This window comes from Panthera leo, chromosome A2 (assembly GCF_018350215.1).
Source record: "Panthera leo isolate Ple1 chromosome A2, P.leo_Ple1_pat1.1, whole genome shotgun sequence".
NCBI classification, from domain to species: Eukaryota; Metazoa; Chordata; class Mammalia; order Carnivora; family Felidae; genus Panthera; species Panthera leo.
The window spans coordinates 13,737,219-13,758,938 of record NC_056680.1 but is presented as its reverse complement, the minus strand read 5'-3'; the positions used below and the strand labels follow the sequence as shown (position 1 = coordinate 13,758,938).

Here is a 21,720-nt window from a genome sequence, read left to right as displayed (position 1 = left end):
ACGGTTCCACTTGTCCTCTGGTACCATTGGAGAACACATGTTGGCTAGCTGCTGGTCCGGGGATGTGAGACAGGGGGATCTGTGCCTCCTGGATATTCCACAGCCTCGTACCCAGAAGCAGAGCATGCCCAGCCAGCGGCAGCCTAGAACAAGCGCCCTTCAGCCGAGTCATAGACAACACGAAAAATAAACATTCATTTCTGCATGCCATTGAGGCTTGGGGTTGTTTGTTACCCAGCAGTAGCAGCTAATACGCCGATGTATTCTTTTCCCAGGAAGCTAGGGCATACTGACACAGGACGTGGGCTAGGCCAACAGGACGTCTGCATTCTGGAACAAGTGGTACAAAGAAATACCATTGAGCATCTGGTTTTCAGGGGCAGCTACGGCTGAGTGCCAAGGGCAGATGGCAGTACCAGCTGAGGCATCTGGATTCTGTGCTGAAGGCAGAAGTGTCCTCACCAGCCACTTCCCTGGCATGATTTCAGGTGATCACTCTGGCTGCCACCCCCCTTGATCTCTGGGTTTTCTGAGCCTGGTTTTGCAGCCCTCCTGCCACTTCCGTGAACAACTGAATGGTCTTCCAATACACGCTTTTGCTATTTAAATTAGCCAGAGGCAGTTTCTGTTGCTGGCAAATAGAAACCCTGACTTACGTAAGATGGGGAACTCCCAGCATGTTACATTTATAATATAATTTTGAAACTGTTTGGGTTACAAGTATCAGAACTACCTGAGCACTAATATCTCAAGCGACACAAACATCGTGATTTCTCATAAAAAGGAGTCCGGAGGTCAGAAGTTCCAGGGTGGGACAGGTGGCCCTGCGATTCCAGGGCTTTGGGAGGTGGCATCTCTGCACCTCGCTTAACGTGCTCCTCGTGGCCACAAGATGGCTGCAGAAGCTCCTGGCATCATGTCCTCACAGGAAGCAGTAAGGGAGGAAAGGGGGCAATAAGGCCTCTCCCTTGTCCAGAAACCCCCACCCCGACCTCCCCTGAAAGCCGGCTGGCCAGATCTGGGAAATGTGCCCAGATCAAAAACAACCCCGGCAAAAGGCATTGCCAAGAGTGGCTCAGCCAAATCCTAAATTAACCCCCGAGGCTGGGCACGCTGTCGCTGGCACCAAATCAGGGCTCTGTTGGTGAGGCGGGAGACATGGCTGCCGGAATGGCAATAAGCAGGGTCAGCGACAAGACATAAGCTGGGGCCTTGTAGGCAGGAGCACGGCTTCATGGCCCTCTTGCCCTCGGGACCCGCAGGCAGCTGGTGCCCGTGGACACTGGAGTGGATGAGGCTCTGCTCCCACCTCCCCATCCCGGGACCTCTCATTTGTGCAGTGAACATTCGGGCTACGCTTCCAAGGCCAGGTGCCCCTAATAAAACCCGTGCACTGAGGCTCCACCATGAGAAGCAAACTCTCCGGGGCCTGTGAGAACACGGGAGATGGAGCTACGTTCTCGGAGACAAAGCCAGGGGCGGGTTTCCAAGCTGGCCAGGTCCGGGGCAGATTCCCACCTCACAGAGCTCCCTGGAGGCCCCCTTGGCCTCGCTTGCTGCGAGGCCCCAGAAGTCACACTTGGCCTGCCTCTAGCGGGCCTGAATCCCACCATCCCGGGAGACAGCGTTTTCCCACAGCCCGAGCCCAGGTGTGGAGGGAGGCTCCTGCCGGCCGCATCCAGGGCCTTGGTGGGGAAATGGGACATCTGGAAGCAGACGGGCTTTCCCCAGGCTCCGTCCCTACATGCAGTGGCTGGCCGTTCATGGCCCAAGCCATCCTGGATGAAAGGTGAAGGGAGGAGATGAGCTGACAGGACCCAGAACCCTTTAGGATATACCATGCAGAGAGGCCCGGGCAGGTCCAAGGACGAGTGTGAGTGTATTTGTGTGAGCAAGTGCGTGTGCATGTCACTCAGCATACGAGCAAGGCTACGTGTGAATACCAGTGTGACCATGTCAACGTGCATGCCACAGTGCACGAGTGCAGGTGTGCATGTGAGCTTATATGCGTGTGCGTGCATTTGTGCAAGCATGTGTGTGCAAATGCATGTTCCGCCTTTCTCTGAAGGACACAAACGTTCACCAAGTGAAGATGCAAGCCAGTTTCTGCTAAATTAAAAACAGCTTTTTCGTGTTTAAAGTTTACAATACGAAAAATAATTTTCCTTTCTTCCGGGGGGGGGGAGGTGGTGAAGAGGGAGGGGCAGGGGGCCCCTGAGAACATTCCATGAACCAGCCCAGACGGTTATGCACAATCGACCCGGTTAGATACGGCGCGCCCCCCCCCTCCCAACCCCACCCCCTGCGCCGGCACCCCTGCCAGCTCATTGGGGACAAGATGTTCTGAGGTGTGAGCTGATCTGGGGGGACTTGCAGCTGGCAAAAGATTCTCACTGCCCCCCTGAAGGGGCCATGCCTCTAGCAGGGAAGGGTTCTCTTTAGGGGAGCTCAGGTTGGGGAGGGGGGTGAAAAGGGACTGGAATGTTCTGGTAAGTCCCCAAGGGCTGCCGCTTTTATTTCAATGCCCCTGGCAGCATGGTCTCCTTCCTGGTTCCCAACCAAGTTTTTATTTCAACACTGCCCCCCACCCACACATCCGGCTTCGCTCTGGGGCCCCGAAGGCTGCTGCACAGGAGCACCAGGCCTGTGGGTGCATTTTGAGGGTGATCCTGGAAGCCTCCCATCTCAGAAAGCTGTCCATGGACAGCAGGCATTCTCCGCCAACATACAGCCTGGTCCGTGGCGAGGCCAGGCATGAGAGCCGGGGTTGGGGGCAATTCACGGAGCTCTCAGGCCCATATGGAATGGTGATGATTTCATGCTTCCTTTAGGACTGCCCTGCGTCTCCCCCATCATGGCCTCCAGGGAGAGGGGCTCCCTGGCTCCCCAATCTCACACCCCAGGACTGAGCAGATGGAGACAACCTGCCAGGAGCTGGGGGCTGTCTGGTGGCCGGGGATGAAGCCAGCAGGCACATGGAACAACCTGGAGAGAGTCTCACCGAAGGCCACCCAGCCCAGGGCGGATCTGTCTTCTCCTCCAGTCCCTAGGTGGAAGTTCTGGCCACACTTCCCACTGCCCCACGCCCCTGAGCCAAAGGCCAGCCCCTCTTCCAGCCCCTCTGCGATGCTGGAAAAGGGTGAGGAGGGGAGAGGAGCCCCTAACCACACAGAGGACGTGAGGAATCTGTGACCCATCAGGCCCCACAAGCTCAGCGCTGGGCCCTCTCCATCTCTTCACCATAACATTTTTATTAAATGAAGGAAAATATTAGGAGACGACATCTGCTAAGATATGAGGTTAATTCTTTACACGGTGAGTGGGTCACAGAGACACAACATCAATCGTCCGTTAGCAGCAGAAGAGACACTTTAAGTTGCCCCGAGGGTACAAATCCCATTTATAAGATAGCAATGCCGGTGTCTTAAAAGAAGCAAAACAGAACCAAAGGAGGAAAAAAAAAACACAAAACACTAAAACAGCAAAACCAAACCAAACCAGATTTAGAGGTTTGACACCAAATCAAATGTGGCCAGAGATGCCGCAAAGCCCTTGAAGGGAAGAGCCTGCACCACCCGCCTGATCTCCCTTGCTGAGGGCACGGGCCCTGTGGCCTGACAACTGGAACATGGGATGGGTGGGGTGGGGGTGGGCGTGGGGGGCTGGAAAAAGGGAAATAAAAATCATCAGACTTGTGGAATGCAGACACACTGAGAGATTCTAAAGGTGTCCCCCTGGCGTGTCGGCCCACTCCTCACTGAGGACCCCTGAGACGCCCAGCACCAAATAGAAGGCTGGGAAACCATAAGGACCCTCTCTGAGAGGCGGCTGTGTTTTCTCCTTCTGAAAGTGGACGGCAGAACACGTTGAGGGAGTTGGGACAGGAATGAAGATAAGTGCGAGACCCTCGTCCAAGGCCATCCTCCCCACCCTGGCGGCTCAGGCTTATTGGGGGCAGGAACATGCCCACCCTTGAAGTCAACCCTGAGCAGGGCGCACCCCTGCCACCTTACCAGCTCCTGGAGGTCTGTGTGTTACAGAGTTTGGGGTGTGTTTATTTTTTAAAAACGCACAGTGCAAGAAACTTGGGAGGGGGCAGGGTGCAAACCATGGGTTTGGGGCTCGACGCTAATGAGCTTGCATCTGAGCGTCTGAGACTGCCGAGCTGGGGGAGGAGAGAGAAGTGGGACGTAAGCCACACAACAACACCCCAAAGGAGACCCCGATTCCCTCCATGAGCGAGGATGTGGGGCGGGTGAGGAAACCCCCGCTGCCGTGACATGCCGGCCTCAGGGCCGGCAGGCTCCCTCGGTGGGCACGAAGCCAGGATCTGCTTCGGGAAGGAAGGAGGGACCCCAGGGAGGGGCCTTATCGACGCAGCAGGCCCCAAGATGTCAGGCCACGGGCCAGGGCGGGTGGTTCTGCGGTCCTCACCCCCGGTGTGCGCTCACCAAAACCCCTGGCAGAGACAGCATGAGGCTGGGCCGGGTCCCACGGGTCCCGGGAGCTACCTCCTGGTCCCGGACCGGGGCAGCAGGACGGGGGCACAGGCGATGCCCGCGAACGACTCTGGGAAGTGCAGGTCGCGTTCCCACTCGTCCGTCTCTGTGTTGTACACCTGCACGATGCCCGTCACGTTGTTGAGACGCCAGTTATAGCCCCCCACAATGTAGATCTTCCTGTCCAGCAGGCAGCAGCCGGCCTCTGACTGGCCAGCCCGCATGGGGCTCACGCTGGTCCACTGGTCCGTCTCAGGCACGTAGTACTCCACAGCCAGCACGTCAAAGCAGCGGTCCACGTGGTCCATGCGGCCCCCGAGGGCGTAGATGCGGCCGCCGGCACCCACCATGGCGTGAAGCACGCGGGGCTCGCTCATGGGCGCCTTGAACTCCCACTGGTCAGCGGCGGGGTCGTAGCAGTGCAGCGCCTTCTTGTCCTCCACAGAGATGCCGTAGCCCCCCGAAATGTAGAGGCGGCCCCCCGCCGAGGCGCCGGCGTGGCCCCAGGTGCGGCGCTTCAGAGAGCAGGCGTAGCCCCACTCGTTGCGCCGCGGGCAGTACCTCTCGACGGAGGCCAGGCTGCCGGCCCGGTTGCGGCCACCCGTGGCATACACCATGCCGCACAGCACGTTCAGCTGGAACTGGATGCGGCTCTCCTGCATGGCCTGCAGCCGCAGCCAGCGGTTCAGGTGGGGGTCGTAGCGGTAGCAGGCGTCCACCGCGCCCTCGCCGCTGCGGTACTGCAGGTGCTGGCCGCCCGCCACGTACACGAAGTTGTCCAGCACGGCCACGCACGTGTGGCTGCAGCCCACCTCCATCTCCGTGAGCTCACGGAAGTGGCGGGCACCGGGCTCGGGCAGCTGGTACACCTTGCTGCTGACGGAGCGGTCACTGTCCGTGTAGGGCGTGCCGCCGAAGGCGACCAGGGAGGGCACATCCGAGCGCACGGCCGTGCGCGGGGACTGCATCTCGTGCTGCCGGAAGGGGAGCACCTGGTAGTTGAAGGCCTCCAGCAGGTACTGCCGGCACAGCACATCCTCCACCATGATGTCCAGCGGCTGCACGCTGTCCACCAGGTCCGACGACCGCATGAGCGGGAAGCGGATGTGGCAGAGCACGTGGCTGGCGCGCGGCCGCCGGGCCGGGTCGTGCTGCAGCCAGCGAACCGCGGCGCGGAACAGGTCAATCTCGGCACAGCTCTGCAGCCGATTGCTCTGCAGGAAGAAGACGAGGCGCTCCAGCGGCAGGTGCAGGAAGTCCTCCTCCTCAGCAATCTGCAGGAAGTGCTGGAAGGTGAAGGCATCCACCGACTCCTTGAGCGAGGCCAGGCTGAAGGTGGTGGCCATGTGGCCGATGTTCAGGCAGGTCTCCACGCTCATGGCGGCCTTGAGGAACTCCTCGCACAGCTCCACCACGGGAAGCATCTGCAGGAACACGGCCGCACCCAGCACGTCCTGCACGCAGTCCAGGTCTAGCGTCACCTCGGCGCTATAGGCAAAGTCGATGATGTGCCGCAGGCCGCGGGCCGACACGCCTTTCAGCTCGATGACATCCTGGCTCGCCTCCCTCATGCCACCCGTGAACATGGCCCTGAAGTTCGGAAACACAGCATGTAGGCTCGGGGCTGCCAAGGGGCATCGTGGCCACCCAGGAATAGCCCGGCCCCTGGACACCATGCGCAGGGCACGGCCGGCCAGGGGAAAGAGGCCAGATGCTCGTTAAAGACACACAAAAAAAAAAGAAAAGAAAGATTTTTAACCCACCCGAGCCACATGTCTTCCCACAAACAGCAACTCCCCACTCTGCCCCTCTATTTTGGGGCCGGGCTCATCCCACCCAGGGGTGTGGAGTGCTAGGGCCCGCTCGTGGCGGGGCAGGTACGGGTGGGCAAAAGAAGGCAAAACCTTGGTTTTGACGCCGGAGACAGGTGCAGCCCTACCTTGGCACCCGGCCCTGGAAGACCACACACACAGCAGGCTCAGGAGACAAGGTGGGGACCCCAAGAACACCGCGCACCATGGTTCTCAGAGCCCAGCCCCTCACCAGCAGGCACATGTGGGCCCGTGGCCCCACCTTCCCCAGCCTGAATCTCAGCCCTGTCACACAGGGACGGGGAGAGGGTTAGGGTTCCCCGGTCAGAGTACCCGCTAGGAGGCCCCACCCGAGGTCACTGCCATTTCCAGAGAGAGGCCAGACAGTCAGGAAAGCCCCGCCCCGAGGATGGCCCACAGGAGCCCTAGCCCACCGTGAGACTCCCAGTGACACCAGCTGTCAGCCTTTCTGCCTGCTCTGGAAAGCAGTGCTAGTGTGAGCACCAGTGAGAGAAACAGGACCTGGGTCAGAGCACCCCGCGGCTTTTGGGGTCCCCCGGCCGGAGGAGGGGAAAGAACCCCAGCACCTGCTGGGAGTTCATCGGAGGTTCCTCTCACGGGGCAGATGTGCGCTGTGACGGCTGACCAAGGAGAAGGAACTCCCCTCATCCATTCACCCAACGGATACCTGTCCTGAAGTCACACAACCAGCGTGGTCTGGGGTCAGGTCCCAGAGTAAAGACAGTTGAGCCACCAGCTGACAACTGCCCGCCCCTGTGAGCAGCAGCGCCATGGAGCCTTCTAGGAGCAGAGCTCGGGCAGCCCCCCGGACCCTGCCTCTTCTTGTCCCCATGAGTCCCATCAGCCCATTGAAGACAGAGGCAGCCACGGCGACGGGAGGGAGCTTTGCCTTTTAAGGCCTTGCCGGCTGCAGTGCCAGCGCAGAGGAGCCTTTAAAGGGCATTTCTGGCTGGGCCGGCCCACCCGTCCCCAAATCCAGAATAAAAATAGAAACGGCGCCCCAGATGGCTTGGCTGCTCCGTCTCCCCAGAATGGCCTTGTTGGGCCGGGGGGGGGGGGGGCGGGCAGCTGGGGGGCGCACCGGGCAAGCCATCCCAGCCTCGCCACCCTGGCCTCGAGGACCGTATGGGCCTCGGAACGAGACACAGTCTGCAGGGGCACTTCAGCCACCACTGGCAAAGTGGGGCCAGAGAACCACCCCAGGACAACGCCCCAGCTCTCTCTGGCAGGGTCACAGCCTGGCAGGAGGAACCGGCCAGCTGGTCACTGAGGAAATGAGGAGACTGTCCTCGGCCCGTGACAGCCCCCAGCTGGTGAGAATGGCCCTCGCCCTTCTCCAAGGGGCCCTCACCCCCCTGCCCAGCCCAGCGTAGGGAAGGAGACTTTAGAAGACCCTCGCAGCAGACTGACCAGTACACCCAGCAAGGCCTCACCCAGCATGAGGGGACTGCAACACAGTCACAGGTACAGGTGGGGACCCCCATCTAGGCATCCCTCCTATCCCTCAGCCTGAGTAGAGGAACCACGAGGACAGAGACTTATGTCTGTCTTATCCCTGCTGGAACGCCAAGGGCAAGCATAGTGCCTGGGACACGCCAGTGTCAAACACAGACAGAGTGAAAACTTGGCCAAGCCCTGCCGCTCCCCCAGGGCAGAAACGGTTAATCCAGTGCCCACGGGCCACCTCCATCCCCCAGGCCTGTTCTGCTTGCCTGCACCATGGCCCCCAAGTTTGAGAAAGTTACAAACCCAAACAAAGCTACAGGTTTACCGAATGCGTGGCCAACGCCGGCCATTTTCCCTCAGCGACGTGCTGGCTGGCTGGCACTGAGATCACACTCCCTCTCAGTAGGGTGGGCGCTCTCCAGCCTGTCCCCCGAGACCTGGGCTCACCTGAAGTAGTCGCTGCAGGCGGCCAGGACCACCTTGTGCGCGTGGAAGGTCTCTCTGTTGATGGTGAGCACGACGTCCAGGAGCTGGCCCTGGGCACGGAGGGCAGCGAGGCCCTGCAGCAGGCTGGTGCTATGGCCGGGCGCCGAGAAGGTGCACTTGAGAGCTCCATTTTTGTCAGCCATGCTGCAGGAGAGCAGAGGCGGGGGCTCAGCTCAGCGGCCACAGGTCTGTCTGATCTCTGCCCGGGGACACTGGGCTGGCTCACCTGGGCTCTAAAGATGCCTGAGGCGCCAACTCGCCAGGACCAGCCCTGGAGAGGCAGAAACAAAACCTGGGTCCCGGCCGCATCTGCCACCTGGCCACCAACTGGCCTTGGCAAAGGACACCGCTTCTCCAGCCTCCGTTTGCCACCTGTGAAAGGGGCAGGCTTTCTGCTCGAACTGAGGAGGCTCCGATGTCCCTTTTGTTTTTTCATTGAGATAAGATTCACATAGCATAAAATGCACCATTTCAAAGTGAACAATTCACTGACATTTACTACCGTCACCGAACATTTTCATCCCCCCGAAATGAGACCCCGTCCCCATCAGCAGTCACTCCCCCTCCCCCTCCCCCTCCCCCAGCCCCTGGCAACGGCCAATCTGCTTTCTGCCTCTGGATGTGGCCCCGCTGGACACTTCATGTAAATGGAATCATATACCGTGTGCTCTTTTGTGTCTGGCTTCCTTCACTCAGCATGTTTTCGAGGGTCATCCACGTAGCGTGAATCGATGCTTTGCTCCTTTTCATGGCTGAGTAATATTCTATCGTGTGGCCAGACCGCAATTTCTTGATCCCTTCACCCATCTGTGGACATCTGAGTTCCTTCCACCCCTCCTCTTAAACTTTATTTCATTATTTTTCATTCTCAATGTGTCTCCTGAGTGCGTGTTCTGCAGTGCAGGACTCTTCGTGTCACAGCACTGTCCCCCATACCCTAGCAAGCTGCCCTCCCCCCCACCGAGGGCAAACCTCTCTTCTCTCCCCTGCAGGGGCTGGGGGTGGGATTAAGGTGCCGGCACAGGGCCCCAGCACAGGCATGGAGGAGGAGCTCTATGACTGACAGCTTCCAGGGCAGCTCCGGTCCCCAGGGTTGGGGTGTCGCAGGCCAGGAAAGGCCAACCTTCTTGGAGGCCCAGCTACTCTGACACCTGCCCAGTGAGCTCCTTGTGCCCAGCACCCCAGGGGAGGGCAACCACATGACCACAAAGTCATTTTCTGAAGAATTTGCTTCTAGGCTATGGTGACTGCCCAGTCTAGGCGAAAGGCCCGTTGGTCCTACTTTCCAGGGACAGGGACACAATGAGTGGCTTGTCCATAGTCCCAGAGCTGTAAGACAACACAGCAAGATTTGAGCCCAGGCCCAGGACATGACAGAGTAGGTAGGATCTCCCTGTCTGTCAGGGTCAATGAAGCAGGGGAGGTGGAGGGGCACGGCAAATTGTGGGTAAGTCACAAAACCGAGAATATCTGCCCTACAAGCATGGGTTTACCTGTGGGGGCGGTTCGATGGGGGGATGGGGACAAGTGAAACAGAGGTTCCTGCACCTCAAAATAAGGACTCAGGAGGCAAAGGTCATCTTAGAACAAACAATAAAGCTTTAAAAAAGAAAGAGGTGGAAACAACCCAAAGGTCCACCAAAGGGCAAATGGAGAAACAAAATGTGGCCATCCACACAATGGAATATTACTCAGTCACAAAAAGGAATGAAGCTGAATCACGCTACAACGTGGACGAACCTCAAAAACAGGACACTGAGTGAAAGAAGCCAGTCACACAAAGTCATAAATTGTATGGTTCCTTTTGTATAAAAAGTCCAGAACAAGCAAATCCACAGACACAGAAAGCAGATTAGTTGTTGCCAGGGGCTGGGCGTCAGGCGTATGGGGGATGACTGCTGATAGACACAGGTCTCATTTTGAGGTGATGGAATTGTTCTGGAACAAGTTAGAGGTGATGTTTGCACAACACTGTGAATGCACTAAATGCCACTGAATTGTGCATTTTAAAATGGTGGATTTGGGGGGCGCCTGGGTGGTCAGTTGGTTGGTCCGACTGGGTGGTCCGACTTCGGCTCAGGTCATGATCTCGCAGCTTGTGGGTTCGAGTCCCATGTCAGGCTCTGTACTGACAGCTCGGAGCCTGGAGCCTGCTTCAGATTCTGTGTCTCCTTCTCTCTCTGCCCCTCCCCTGCTTGTGCTCTTTCTCTGTCTCTGTCTCTCTCTCTCTCTCTCTCTCTCAAAAATAAATAAACGGTTAAAAAAAATTTTTTTAATAAATAAATAAAATAAAATGGTGGATTTGGATCACCTGGGTGGCTCAGTCTGTCAAGCATCCGACTCTTGGTTTCGGCTTGGGTCATGATCTCATGGTTCATGGGTTCAAGCCCTGCACTGGGCTCTGCACTGACATTGTAGAGACTGCTTGGGATTCTCTGTCTCCCTCTCTCTCTGCCTCTCCCTCCCCCTCCCTGCCCCCAAGATAATTAAAAAAAAAAAAAAATTAAAATGGCAGATTTTAGGTTATGTGAATTTCTCATAAAATTTAAATAAATAAATAAAAATAAACAAAAGGACATGCGGGCCTTCTCAGGTCCTGCATAAACCCTGCCGTAACCACCAGCACCCCCACCGTATACGAGGATCATTGCTTCATTCACCCCCACATCCCCTCCCTTCCAGCATCACTGTCCCCTCTGCCGTCTCATCTTAGAAAACTTGTTGAATGCCTTAAAGAATGAATGGTTTAGGCGGCCCTACTACATCATTTCACCTCCCAAACATTAACAGGAGGGAATAATGCCATCACCTCTAGGGTCAGGCCCCTGTAGGGTCAAGAACCCCCGCCAGGGCTCTCCCAACCCATGCTTCACCCCACCCACCCCAAGGCAAGGCCAAGTATTCTGCTCTCTCCCCAAGGCCCCCAGCTCTCTGGAACTTGCTTTCCCATTCCTGGGACTAACGCCTGCCCACAAATGAGGGCCAGGAATGTGGGCACTGGTCTTTCCAAGAAAGCAGGAGAAAGAAGGCTCCTCAGCCCCCACTGTCCAGCAGCTCCCCAAACAATACCACGGATAAAAGAGCAGATGCCCAGCACGGGGCATACCGTCAGCACTCAATCAATGCAACTGCTGCCAACTGGAGGCCTCTGCCCTGGCACAGGCTACCAGCCTCAGTGGCCCTTCCAAGAGAGCCTCAGGAAAGGGAGGCAAACCAACCAAGGGGTTGCAGGGCCCTGGGGTGCTGGCAATAGGCCTGCAAGGTCCCAGACCTTTGGGACCCGGTGTGTGGGAGAAAGGGACATAAGACACAGCATAGGGGACATGGGACACGGCAGGGAGGACATGGGGAAGTGGAGGGGGATACAGGACATGTCTGGGGGACATGGTCTGCACTTGGCAGAAGGCTTTCCCATCCCGGGAGGAGGGAACGCATGTTTCAGAACCCAGCACCATGGTCATCTGGGCTGGTAATGCTGAGATGCCGGTGGTGCCTGTGGCCAGACCCTGGGTTTGCCTGCGAGGTTTGACATGCAGCCCCGCTGAAGGCCACAGAGGGAGGGAAGGAAAGGGGCCCAGAAAGACCCCAAGTCTCTAGCTTGGTCTGGCCACCTCTCTCTGCCAGGTAGAAGGGATGCCCGTGTCACATGCCCTGTGCCCCTCCCACATTGCTACATCTAGCCCGTCGTGCCTGACCAGGCCGCCGCTGGGACTTCAAGTCTCTGTTCTTCCAGTTTCCCGAGACCCCACAGTGGCCCCAAGTTCTGAGGATCACAAAGAGAATGTCACTGGCTCACAGATCCACCGGCTTCAAAGCGTGGCCATCCTCTGGCCAGGGCTGCCCGATGGGGTCTCACTGTGCCTTCTCACTGACATCCTCCAAGGCCACATGCCGCATGAGCCTCTAAGGACCCTTGAGGTGCTCAGATCCGTGCACCCTTCCCCTGACCCTCCTCTCACCTCACTGGCCTGTCAGCCCCTTGTCCCTTTCTGGTGGCAGGGACTATACAGAATGAACAAGATGGAGAGGGCTTGCCCTCACTGGGTGCACAGTCTGGGGAATGGAGACCCAAAGTGGTCGAACCGTCCAGAATCAGCTTCGCACTGCAGCTCTGAGTACCTCACAGCTGGGGAGGGGACAGGAGCCCGCAGCAGAGATGTGCAGAGGATAGGGTGCCCCTAGCCCCACCACACCCACAGTTAAGACAGTGACACCCAGCCTCTCCCTTGGAGCAGAAGGCTTGGCCGCATCCTGGGGATTGGCCCCAAAGTCCCAGCTTCCATAAAAGGCCTGTCCTGAGAAGCCAACCCTCTCCCTGGGGCCCCTGGGGCCCCTGGGGCCCAGACAGCACAGGGAACCACCTTTCCCCACACCACAGGGCCCTCTGGCCTGGGGCCAAGCACTCTACCTCTCTGTGGAGCAGAGTGGCCCAGGGGTCAGGGATAGCTGGTGTGACCCCTCAGAGCCTCCCTCCCAGGGCCAGGGAGTGGAGAAGAGGCGCGTCTCCAACCCCACCACGCGTGTGAACAGGGACTATGTCAAGACACAGACTCACACTCAGCAGCTAGGGGCAGCCCCGGGGATGGCAGTGCCACTCTGTGGACACCTTGCCTCACAGACTTTGTACATGTGTGCCCCTACCCCAGCCTTTGCCGTTACGCTTCATTTTTTTTCTTAGAAGTTGCTGGGAGATTGTGCGGTAGGGCAAAAGGACTTTGTGTGCTTCCTCTAAGCCCTAAGAACTGTCGTGCCAATGCATGCTTCCAGCAGAAGAAAGATTTCACACCAGGGGCAACTTCGTCCTGGAACTGGTCGGTTCCTGGCCGTACATATCTACTATGGTTCTTCATATAAAAAGAGCACCAAAAAATCAATACAAAGTCAGCAACCTCACAGAAAGGTGCACAAAGGATGGTTCATAGGAAAGGAAGCACAGCTGGCTGGAGAGACCTAAGAGTCAGAAGGGCTCACGATAAAATACGTGCACACAGCAAGGGACCGGCTTCACCCTTCATGTGAGCAGAAGCATTGTGGCTGGTAGCCAAGACTCACATCAGTTCCCAGTGGGAATGTGAAGTGAAACAACACCCAGGAAGCCAGTTCAACAGACCTAGCGAAATTCTAAAGGCTCACGTCCTTGGCCCAGCAACTCTACTTCTGGGATTTATCTGAGATATACTTACGTGTGCAAGATGAGGGACGCAGGAGGATATTTACCAAATACCGTCTCTGGGGGCCAAAGATGAGAAACCAGCTAAACCCCTTCCAAAGGGGTATGAAGAATTATTGGACCTTCTGACCAAGGGCTGCCCTCAGCTGAGCACAGGGTCCGTGTGCACCTCAAGCATTAAAATGCTCCTACACAGGAGTTAGCCCAGAGCCCCCGACCAAGCCCACCGCACAGCTGCTGACAGGGTATGAGACCTGAGCTGTGCTGAATGGGGGGGAAACGGCCCCTTTCTGCACACACCTCGTCCTCCTCCAGGCCCTTCTCCTCATGCCCCTGGCAAGGCTCGCTGTACCCTCCAAGGCTGTTTTCCCCCTCTCATCTCATAGATGGCACAGCTGTCCCTGAAGCCCCCATCAGCACCCACCACACACACCTCACAGCCTCTGGGGAGTTCGGGGAAGGAGGGAGAAAGCCAGCTGGAGTCCCCAGGACAGACAGGCTCGGCTGGGCGGAGGTGGGCAGGAGGAGGAGGGAGGGCTGAGGCCTGGGACCGATGACTAAGGGTAGGACCCATTACTCAGGCCAGCCCAGACAGGGGGCGGCCGGCGCGGCGGGGCCACGGGCCCCCAGGAAGGCGGCGGCGGCGGCCCTGAGCCTGTCCGAGTCTCCAGACGGCCACCCGAGCCACGGTCACCCGCACTGAGTCATCGGAGCCAATGCGTCAGCAGCCGGGTCAGGATGTCTCTGGAGGCCGCTTACTGCCGCCCCAGCTGCACCCTTGGCCTGGATCTGGCCTCTGAGGGGCTACACATGCCCCCCTCAGGCCTGGCCTGAGCTCAGGGATGTCCTGACCCCATACTGCATCCCCCAGCACTGTCATTGGGCACCTCTGGCCAGGCCTAGGCCTCTACCGGACATGGGGACACAGCCACTGCCTCCCTTGGAGTCTCCCCTACACCGGGGCTAATGTAAAGTGGGACCGGGCAGGGTGAAGACCCCAGGGGGACTATCTGTGGCGAGATCTCCACAATCCCCTGGGGGTCCACGGCCAGCCAAGCCCTTTGCCCACCTCGTCTCCAGCTCCTTGCTGACACCCCCCCGTGTGGTCTCCTTCCCCACACAGAGCAGTCCTTCGTGGGGTCACCCCCAGAATACACCACGGGCTGGAATCCTTGTTTGAGAGTCTGTTTTAGGGGGACCCAACCCAAGACAAGATGGCCAAGTGGGGAAGGCCACAAGAGGTGCAGGACCACACCAACTGCCGTCCCCACGCCCCACTGACAGGGCCCCACAGTGGACGCGGGGGCTGCCCTGGAAGTGACACCTGGTGGGGTGGGTGCTCCCCAACTCCTGCCCTCATCTGGCTGCTGGCCCTGGTCCCCATAGTTGGTTTCCCGACCCTACAGGAGAGATCTGAAGCCCCGGAACAGTTCTTTTCATTGGAATGTCAAAAAAAAAAAAAAAAAAAAAAAAAAAGGAAAGGAAAGGCAAGAACAAGAAAGAATTTCATGGAAACATTTCTTTGGGGTTTTGTAAAATCCTTTCCCACCCCCACATGGAGCCCGAAGCTCGGGCCAGAACAGAGTCTGACGGTATTGCCCCTTTAACATACTGTTCTGACATGCAAATTCCCTCACTTCCCCTCAAAACGGAGAGCACTTCCACTTTCAAAGCCAATTTCGGTTTTATTGTCCATGTGGCTCGATAGAGCGCAGCAGCACAGCACAGCTGGTTGGCTCACACCCCGGCCGACGACGTACCAGGGAGCTGCAGGCCACTCCGCCCGAGGGTCCCGGGTGCGTCAGCAGGGAAGATGCTGCATTTCACAGGAGAGAGGGGGACAGAGACTCAGAGAGGGGGACAGAGACCCAGAATGAAGGGGAGAAGGAGACTTGTGGGGGGTGGGGTGGAAGAGAGACCCAGAGAGGAGACAGAACCCAGGGCGGGGCGGGGGGGGGGGTAGTGTTGGAGAAGCTCTGGCGGCCAGCTGGTCCACCTCTCTGCCCTATTTCACACAACACCCTCCCCTACCCCCTGTCCTCCAGCCATACCGGAAACTTCTCTGCCTTCTCTCTCCCGTCCACCTCTGACTCTTTACAAGGCAGGCCCACTGACTGAGCACATGCCGGGCCGGGTTCTTCACGTGCAACCTCATGAATCTCCCTTCAAGACAGGGAAACTGAGGCCCAGCGCAGCCCTGTGCGCAAATGTAGTCGCAGGCGACTCCAGCTTCTTGCTATACCGCAGCCTGCTGACTGCCAAGGCCGCAGCACTGGCTCCTGGACATGCAGCTCCGTGGGTAAAAAGTGCATCTAAGCCAGAGTCCCACATGCCCCACAAAGGCAGACGCCCCCAGCTACTGTTGCCATGGTTCCCACAATATTTCACAGCTCCGGGTACTGTGCTCCCAGCCCAAAGGATAGAGTCACCATGTTTTGGCACCTTGCACGGGCCCTCAAATGCTGAGGCTGGCCAGCAGCCTCCATGCTCACGTCAGTGAGCTTTCTCCTGGGACTGCTCGCCAGAGGCCAGCCCGCCCTCCTCACCCCTCAGGCGGCAACAGGCCCATTCCTGGGGCTACCCTTCCTGATAAGCTCCAAAGGAGCTGCCTGCAATTGTCTCATGAGGCTTGACCCCTGGGCTCCCAGGGGCGCAGACAAAAGACCAGAGCTTCTGGGTGGACAAGCGTGGAGCCCAGGGGTAGATGCAGGTCCTTCGCTGCAGCGTCCCAGCAGGCCCGGTCACCAAACCACTAACAGAGACCCAGAAGGGACAAAGACTCAGAGGGAGAGGGAACAGAGACCCAGACAGAGGAGGACAGCCAGCCAGGGAAGGAGACAGAGACCTAGAGAGGCAGAGAAGAAATCCAGCCAGGGCCCCCGGGCCCCACGTTCCCCCACCAAGCCTGGGCCCTCTCCATGCTACCAATGGTTGTTTATTTCTCACTCCTAGTCATCATGCTGGTTTTTCTCCCATGTCTGCTTCAATTATTTAAAACACGATGCCCAGAGCCAAGGCCTACTATCTGTGCACCCTGTGAGTAAATCTGTGTATCCCGGGAGGGCAGGTGCACCGGGCCAATGGGGTCTCACCCACTGCCCCCGACCCAACCTGCCTCCAAGAACCAGAGGCGTGGGCATGACGAAGGCCCACTGTGAGCCCATCCTGGAAGCATGTTGCCTGTAGAGATGCCCTCCCTGAGCCCTGCAGAGGAGCCCCAGGCCACGCCAGCCTACTTCACCTTCTTCATGGCATCACCATCACAGCCATCTCCCTATGTGTATATCCTTACCTCCCGTCCGTCGGGGTTCGTCAGGCAGTAACAGGGTGACAGAACAGAGGGGCTGTCAGGGAGCTCCCAGCAGGAAGTGACCATGCAGCCTGCAGGCCCCTGGGGCTGGCAACTCCTGAGAGCCCCCACGTGACAGCCAGGGAGGCTGAGGTGGGGAGGAGGTCATCGAGGCAAGCGGGCAGAGGTTCCCACATCCACCTTGAAAGAACCATCCTGAACCTCCCAAGGGCCCGGCATGGGGAGAGAAGTAAACTCCTCAGGACTTGGCGTAGAGGCTAGGTTCTGCCCCCACACAGCACAAGCCTGCCAATCAGAGCCCAGCAAGCCCACATGGAAGCCCCCCACGATTCCAAGTGCACGGAGCCTGGCATGGGGTGGCCACGCTCAAGTGCCGGTTCTACTCAAGGCGGGCCCTGACAGCTTGGCCATCCTGCCCTTCTACGACAGGGACAAACCACATGAACCCCCGCCTCCCCAAATATTTACTGGGTCCTTGAGGAGAACTCTGCAGACACTGCCCACCCTCCCACCGGGGTAAGGCAACAACATCAAACCCCATCTTTCTCCTGCCTAAGCCCCCCATGGCCCTCCACAGCCTCATTCTTCATGGGCCGCTGTCAGCCCAGTGCCCCTCAAGCTGGGCGGTGACCTCCTGCCTGGACCCTGGGCCATATCCCAATCTCTGAGTGAGCCCAGAACACATGGGGACCTGGCCACTGCCGATCGGCCAGAGGACCCTGTGGGCAGCACCCCTCTGATCCCATACCTGCCCAATTCTGGCCCTTCTCAAGCCTAGAAAAAAGAAAAGGGGACACCCAGACCCTACTTCCCTCACCAGCAGGAAGCTCTCTGCCTTCGCAGTACCTCCGCCCCTCCCTGTCCTGGCGAGTGAGCACCCACTCCATACTCGGCTGGAGTAGGTGCAAACCTGGCTCCCAGCTCACCTCTCGGTAGGCAGTTTGGAAAGGAGGACCCCACTATTATCTTACAGATGGGGACACCGAAGCACAGAGAGGTTCAGGCACCCGACCGAGGCCATCTCAGAGCACACAAGAGGCCTGGTGTCAGCCGCTCCATAGCCCCAGGTGGGTAGCCCCATATCAGCTCCATGACACAGATGGGGAGACCGAGGCTGGGAGAGCTGAAACCACTCCCTAAGGACACTGCACCATGAGTGAACGCAGAGCTGGATAGCGGGAAGATCCAGATGTGGCTCCTCAGTGTTGGCCAGGGCCAGGGTGGAGACTATCCCACTAATCCTCCAGCCACTACAAGGGATGTAATCCCATCCTGCCAGGTCACTGGGAGAGTGGGAGAGCCCCATCCAGGCCCCGAGGCTTCTCTGACCCCCAACCCAGCTCTATTTGCCCCCCGACTATTGCTCCATCGGGCACACCACCCATCTGTTCCCGAAACAGGAACCTCACCAGGGCAGGGCAGGATGGGTTCTGTCTCCTGCTGTGTTCCAGTACCTGGCACCGTGCCCAGCACGTGCTCAGAGCTCAGTCATGCTCATTGGTTAGGTGGCTGGATGGCTGAGTGGGTGGATGAGTGGATGGACGGACGGACGGACGGATGGACGGATAAGTGGGTGGACAGGTAGGTCGATGAATTGGTGAGGTGGCAGGTGGATGGCTACCAGGGGGCAGCATTGGCTGGAGCCCGACTCATATCTTTGCTTGCTGCTGATAGCTACCGCATATGTCTGCCCTCTTCATCCCATTCATTCAACCTCCTGCGCCTAGTTCTGGGACTGAGTATGTTATCCTTTGATTGGGCTCAATCAGGAAGCCCTCACCAGGATGTTTTCTGGAATGTCTGGCCTCCACACTTCGCTCATGCTGTTCACCATGTTGAAGGGCTGACTCCTCCTGCCTCCCCCCCAACCCTCCTCCTTATGCCACACTTCCAAGTCCACCAACCCTTCCATGCACTCTGGCACATTACCCTCCCACCTTCTGAAAGCAGAAGGGTCTCCCCATGGCCATGTTTGCCCTCGCGCCCCGGCCAGGGTTCTCCACAGCCTCCCTTTCGCCTCAAAGCCCAGCCAGGGCCTCCAGGTGAGGGGCAGCAGGGGCAGACTCGTGGACAAGTCTCAGGTTGAGGCTATGCCTATTTCGTTCCCACCCACTGACACAAGGCTGATCCCAGTCAGAGCCCATCGCCCCGCATGTTACCCCCACCACACTGGGCTTGACGATGGAGCCACTTAAATAAGCAAAACCTCTGCAGGTCAGGCAAGTAGGCCCATGGCTACATGGCCCCAAAGCACCACTCAAAAGCCCAGTGAGATTCTAGCACTGCCAAACTCCAGCATCTCGGCGCCAGCCCGGCCACCTCCCCTGGCAGGGCAGGTGTTAAGGCCCTAAAAGGGACAGTTCTGCCAAATGGCACATGCTCATGACCAGTGGTGCTAGGCCAGACACAGGCAGATGCAGACATGGAGATGGCTCAGCCCAGTCCTTCCAACAGCAGCACAAATCCAGGCATCAGAAGGAGCCTGTCATGAATACCTCCATTTTAGGGGGTGCCAACATCCCTCCCCTCTTCAGATAAGGGTTTCCTGTTTTCCTCAGGGAGCCTCCTATTCCCCCGTGGTAGGAATCAGGAGACCCTATCCCTGGGCTGAAAAGGGAGACTGGTGACCAATTAGAGCCTCCCAGATCCCTGCCTACACTGATTGGTCCCAGGATGGGGGTGTGACCCATGTGATCCAATCAGAATCCTCCCTGGGACTTTTGCTGGAGCTACGAAAGTGGAGATTTGCCTTTCCCCTGTGATTGCTAGGATGACGGGGAGCAAGAGGGCTGAGAGAAAGGAGTCACAGATTCCAAGGGAATCATCTGAGCCCTGAATCTCAGTGTACCTAAAACTAGAACTCTCCCTGAACGGTTTTTTTATGTGAACAATGAACTTTTCTTTTTTTTAACGGAACACTTTATTATCTATTTAATTTTTTTTTTTCTTTTAGAGAAAGAGAGAGAGCACATGCAAGCAGGGGAGAGGGGCAGAGGGGAAGGGAGGAGAGAGAGAAACAGAGACAGAGAATCCTAAGCAGGCCCCATGCTCGGCATGGAGCCCGATGCAGCACACGCTCCCACAACCCCAGGATCATGACCTGAGCCTAAATCAAGGGTTAGACGCTCAACTGGCTGAGCCACCCAGGCGCCCCTGAACTTTCATTTTCTAATTGAAGGCAGAGAGTTGAGTTTCTAGACTTCATAACCAAAGGGGGCTTTCGACGTCAGAAATCTCTGATCCAGGGCTCCTGTCCACCACACTGCAGATGAGCCTCTAAGAAAACCACCATGGAATGAACACTTCTCCGGCTGCTGCCTCTCCCTACCCTGCATTTAATCTTCCCACCCCGGGGGGGCGGGGGGGGGGGGATGGGAGGAGCCGGGGGCGTTGAGGAAGTCCAACCTGGGCAATTGGCAGCAAGTGGGTAGTGGCCATACTCAGCCTGAGTCCTGTCTGCCTGTGACAAGACAGCTGGCTCCCCATGAAAGGTCAGCAAGCCACCCGTGGCCCCCACTGCGAAAGTTCAGCAACTCTAAATGCTAAAATGCTGGCGGCAAGCCTAAGGCTGGAGCTGCAGGGCGATGCGATGCCATCAGCCTCGGCAAGAAAAACACCACCCATTGCTGCTGCAAGTGACTCACGTGCAGCATAGACATTTGTGTGCTCCCAACTGCCCTGCCTCACCCCCTTGCAGGACAGAGAAGGGGAGAAAAGAGAGCGGGAGATGCCCTCCAGGGACCCCCCAGACTTCACCAAGGCAAGCACGTGGTTACCACTTTTAAACACAGTCCTGTGAGTTGTCCATGTCGAGGCTGCCTCGGGGATCCTCAGTGGGGCTCCCGTACCTGCCACCCCCTAAACCCCGCCTTGGGAGAGTGCCCTACTCTGGGCTCCGGTCTCGGAAGATTCTGGTGATCACGACTCTCTGCTCTGCTTCCTTCGGCAGGCTGCTTCAAATTCTAACATCCCGTTGAGAGGAGAGCTCTCCGGATATGCAGCCCAGCCCGCTCCCGCTCCCGGCCGATCCGTCTTTGACCCCTGTGGAATTCTGCAGTTGTGGCGTTAGAAAACATCTTCGGCCTCAACTCGGGTGACCCCCCTCGAGGCCTTTAAAAGCCCAAAGGTCCACCCCTCAAGATTTCCTCCAGGCTGAGCTGTTCAATTCCGGAAGCTGCTTCCCTCACAGGAAAGGTCTGCGATTCCCCAAAGGTGCCGGTTACTTCCTCCCGAATCACAATATTTTCAGTGTGCGGTGAGGCGGTGTGCGCGAAGCAGTCGGCCCCTCGGCTGCTCGGGGTCTGAAACCACGCTGGCTGTGCCCCAAAACCCGCTCCGCCGAGGAGGAATGCTAGGGAAGCGCTCTCGTAGCCGTGGGGGATGAGTTCTGTGAATCCTGCGCGGTCCTCTCTGGAGAGAAATGGGAAAGGGGCGGGGGAGGAGGAAGAGACTGGAGACTCGGGGTTAACAAGTGTTAAGAGCTCGTCTGCACAGCTGCGGAGCGGCTACCACAGGAGGAGGGCGGGGCTGCCGGCAGTGGGGACCCTGCGGCCCGGGCCCCCACTTCCCACTGCAGGCAGCTGGACAGGGAGAGCGGCCGGCCGTTTCCCGTCCTCCGCACACAGCGCTGAGATCCTGTTCGTTAACTAAGTCAAGCACCCGCAGAAGGGGACCGCTCACTGGCTTCTCTCTAACGGGCTGGTTCACTGACCAACATGCCCGCTCCTGGTTCCCTACCCAGACCGTGCCGTGAAATAAAGCGAGGGAACGGAGGATCCTCACCCAGCGGAGTGCGGAAGGCTGTTCCAGAAGCCTCTAGGTCAGGCCAGGTCCCCTCGAAAACCTATCCCAGGCTATGTGTGGGCTATTTGCTGGAGCAAATCGGAGCCACCACAGGGAGGCTCTGCCCTTAGGAAGCATACATTCTAGGGGACACGGGTCTTTAAGCACACAGAATGTACTGTGATCACAGGGCGG

General features: G+C 58.0%; 1 protein-coding gene across 2 annotated transcripts in view; it reads right to left on the bottom strand.

Annotated features, from left to right (window-relative positions):
• Nucleotides 1-2,923: 2,923 nt before the first annotated feature.
• Nucleotides 2,924-21,720, bottom strand: part of KLHL26 (kelch like family member 26) — a 28,476-nt gene continuing 9,679 nt past the window's right edge. The window contains exons 2-4 of one of the 2 annotated variants that reach the window (XM_042928951.1): nt 20,631-21,153; nt 8,225-8,407; nt 2,924-6,089 (exon numbers count right to left, since the gene is read on the bottom strand). In XM_042928951.1, coding sequence (XP_042784885.1) covers nt 4,508-6,089; nt 8,225-8,406 — 1,764 coding nt within the window. In that variant the 5' untranslated portion in view covers nt 8,407; nt 20,631-21,153 and the 3' untranslated portion in view covers nt 2,924-4,507. The remainder of the gene's footprint in view (nt 6,090-8,224; nt 8,408-20,630; nt 21,154-21,720) is intronic. The other variant, XM_042928949.1, reaches the window with a different exon arrangement.